Source organism: Ascidia mentula, chromosome 3 (assembly GCF_947561715.1).
Source record: "Ascidia mentula chromosome 3, kaAscMent1.1, whole genome shotgun sequence".
NCBI classification, from domain to species: Eukaryota; Metazoa; Chordata; class Ascidiacea; order Phlebobranchia; family Ascidiidae; genus Ascidia; species Ascidia mentula.
In genome coordinates this window covers 16,898,278-16,901,593 of record NC_138568.1, presented here as the reverse complement: position 1 = coordinate 16,901,593, position 3,316 = coordinate 16,898,278, and the positions used below count along the sequence as shown (strand labels likewise).

Sequence of the window (3,316 nt, the reverse complement as noted above, 5' to 3'; positions counted from 1 at the left end):
AAACTTGTGAGTCAAACAATTCAAAATGAGAAACTGCTAATCAAAAGTGATGGCAGCAGTTGCCTGGCGCCATGCTGATACTTCTTACATCAGTAGTAAAGTCAAGCAAAATTTAATCCGAATATACGTTGGGAAACAAATGACAATATCAATTGCTTCTGCAAAGTATTTTACAATCGCGAACCTCTGCCAGCAGTTGGCGCTATCGAGCCAGTTCCTCAAATTTTGTGTGAATATCATTCTAGCGTATCCGATGTTCCGTTTCCATGCGCTTTGCTTCTTGCAACGCTCGCCTGCTTTCGGTCATTTTATCCGAATGTTTCTATCTATAAAAAAGTATTTCAAGATTTTGGCCTAGAAACACAATAGGCTGGTTGTTGTGCCAACAAGGAATACTATATGAGGCAAATACACAATATTGCTACGGAGTTAGTACGCGAATCATATCAATTAACTGACAGCGAAAATCACCCACAAGTAAGGGAATTGTGATGGCGCAAAAAATATACTGTTAAAAAATTAATTCCCGGGCTATTTTGTTTGAAAATGTTTCTTGGTGTAAATTGTGTTGGAAATTACCAATCTCCTGTAGTGTTTTTACATCTCTCTCCTTTGACAAAACCGTCTCCGTTCCTCCAAGTCTCATCAGTGCAGTTGACTGGTTGTCTGATTGACTGATTACTATGTTTCATTAGCACAGATTTAATTACACTTAATTTGGTATATACAGATATATAGATTAGCTACACAATGCTATTTGGGTTACATTGTTAATTTTCCTGTTTCAGAAGCTGCAGCGGGAATACCATTTCGACTGGACTGAATAAAAGGCCCGCGGATCGCATATAGTCCTTAGTACACAATGGAGCACAAAAGCATAATAAAAATATTTGTCGAACATGGCCGCGCACCTTCATATACGCTTCCGTGAACACGACGATTTTCGTGCGCTGTAAGACGATACGCTTCCGTAAACACGAAGTTTTGTGGTTCGCTGTCAAGTACTTTTTTTCTCGGCCAGTCTCGCTCGGCTAATTAATTAAACGCGAGTTGATTTCGGTCAAACGTAACTTTTTGTCCGCTGCAAAATAACTGAATCCATGATGAAAGTTCTGGTGGCAGGTTTGTCAAAAACTGGAACAAAAACTATGGCAGCGGCCTTAAGACTACTGGGGTATAAAGTTTATGATTGGATGGAGAACTTTTATTACCTCGGAGATGACTGGCACAGGCAAGTTGGAGAGGGTTTTAAAATGGAGGACATGAGACGAATGTATGAGAATGTTGATGCAGTTATGGATGGTCCTTGTGATGTTTACTGGGAGGAAATATTTGATGCATTTCCCGATGTCAAGGTTTTATACACTTAAACTTACTAGTTAATAGTTTCTGAGCACATATAGCAGAGCAGCAAACCATGTATTATATGTATGTATACATTATAGTAAATGCTATCCCCACATGAAACTCTTCGGATTTACTAACTGATTTTTAGTAACGTTTATTGTACAACAAATTCTCTAAATATAAATTAGGTTTTGTCAGTCTATTGTATTTTCAAGAACATGCAATGGCATCGCAACTAATCTTAATCAAAGTTTTTTGACACACAACCCAGAGTTTTAACACACGACCCAACAGAGACGGCCCACTCCTCTAGCGACTGAGCTGCGGGAGCTCACCAGGCCTTCTTTAACAGGGCAATTCCTGTAGCTTTGACCCACTTATTATTTGTTTAAAAACAATTTCGGCTAAACAGCAGTTTTTGAACATTGGTGTAAAGAGGGGCCAATGAGGCCAGGAATCCCCCAAATCTTTAAATGAACATCCATAAGCTTCGGTTACTGTCCAAAACGTTTTGTATCATATTAATGGAGATTTTGTTCGTTGGACGGGTAGATAGCAATTCATGCGCCAACTGTACGCAGGTAATGAGCGAAAATCGGTCTCAGACAACCCGTTTGTCTGTCAGTGCAGCGTTTTTCAGTGGTATAACATTGTTGCGTGGGGCTTAGGGGCGATCGTCTGAATAGTATTTGTTCATAAGAAGGTATGCATTTTTTTCTTACAGCTTAGAGTTTTGAATGAAATGTACCTAACAACTAACTTAGTATAAAGAATCATTACCTTCTATGCATTTACGTTTACTAAACCTGTCATAGTTACTATGTTCAATCAACAAAAAGGCAAAATTCTGCCCAAGTCTATCAAATCAGCATTGTATGTTGCAGGTTGTTTTGACTACTCGAGAAGAGAGCAGTTGGGTCAAAAGCTGGCAGAATCAATGCGAACAAGTAAACAGTGACATCAGATTTAGTCTTAGTTGCATATTAACTTACACTGGAGCAAAAGGGCAAGCTTTTGAAGCACTAAGTGGTAAACAAATTTTATTTTTGAAAGCACGAAATCGCTTAAAAAGTAATTTGTATTTATTTTTTTAGCCAGTCATCTTGCCAAATACAAAACATGGCCAAACTTTGGCCGAGTTCCTTTTGATGAAGAGTCGTTGGTTCGTGTTAAAAGAAGACACGAACGCAACGTCAAGCAGGTGTTAAATGCGGCGCAATTGTTTCAATGACAAAATGAACTTGTTACAACCTAATTATGAAAAGCTGTCTTTCAATTGATTTTACAGATCGTTCCATCGAATCAACTGCTTGTGTTCCAAGTAAAAGATGGATGGGAACCATTATGCGCCTTTCTCAACGTCCCAATACCAGCTGCTTCCTTTCCACATAAAAACAAAGGCGGTGTTCTATTGGATGAATTCAGAGAAGAGTGTCCAGTGATGAAACGCATCGAAACCGAGTTGTTCATTTCTCTCGTATGCTTGTCAATTTTGTTTGCAATTTGCTTATACGTCATGACAAAACTAATCTAACGTTTCATGAAAAAGTTATTGTTCAACTTTGTTAGGCGGATTGCAGACGTTATTGCTCTTGCAAAATCCTTTTCTAAACTGTTGTGATTTTGGCTTTATTTGTGTATGGTCTAAATTCCAAGGCATATTAATTAAAAATACAGTTGTTGTATCTGCATGGATGATGAACACAGTTGTATTGTACAACTATTGCTGCCAGAAATGTACGGATAAAGTCTGACCGTATGGAATACGAAACGTCGGAAGAATACAGTATGTTAATTTTACGCTGGGAGATCAGTCTATTTCAAATCACAATTGTTTAATTTTCCTATTTACAGCGACGTTGGTTATTTGGGCATTTTTACTTTGAACATAGGACAATGCCTCTCATGTAAAAGCTTCCTTTTCAAAAAACGCAAAATCGCTTATTGTTTGCATAACTAAAATATTGTA

The 3,316-nt window shown here is 38.1% G+C and overlaps 1 protein-coding gene across 1 annotated transcript; it reads left to right on the top strand.

Moving 5' to 3' along the window:
* The first annotated feature begins 1,103 nt into the window (after nucleotides 1-1,103).
* LOC145895795 (uncharacterized) lies at nucleotides 1,104-2,881 on the top strand. Its single transcript, XM_082984579.1, has 4 exons — nucleotides 1,104-1,355; nucleotides 2,232-2,376; nucleotides 2,442-2,548; nucleotides 2,636-2,881. The coding sequence occupies exons 1-4, from the start codon at nucleotides 1,104-1,106 to the stop codon at nucleotides 2,879-2,881; spliced, it is 750 nt and encodes a 249-aa protein (XP_082840705.1).
* The last annotated feature ends 435 nt before the right edge of the window (nucleotides 2,882-3,316 follow it).

What these genes read in the sequence shown, in the direction of transcription:
- LOC145895795 (XM_082984579.1), top strand. Translation starts at nt 1,104, where the DNA reads ATGAAAGTTCTGGTGGCAGGTTTGTCAAAAACTGGAACAAAAACTATG. An exon ending in ATGCATTTCCCGATGTCAAG is followed by an intron (nt 1,356 to 2,231) that starts GTTTTATACACT and finishes TGTATGTTGCAG; the next exon opens with GTTGTTTTGACTACTCGAGA. An exon ending in AGCTTTTGAAGCACTAAGTG is followed by an intron (nt 2,377 to 2,441) that starts GTAAACAAATTT and finishes TTATTTTTTTAG; the next exon opens with CCAGTCATCTTGCCAAATAC.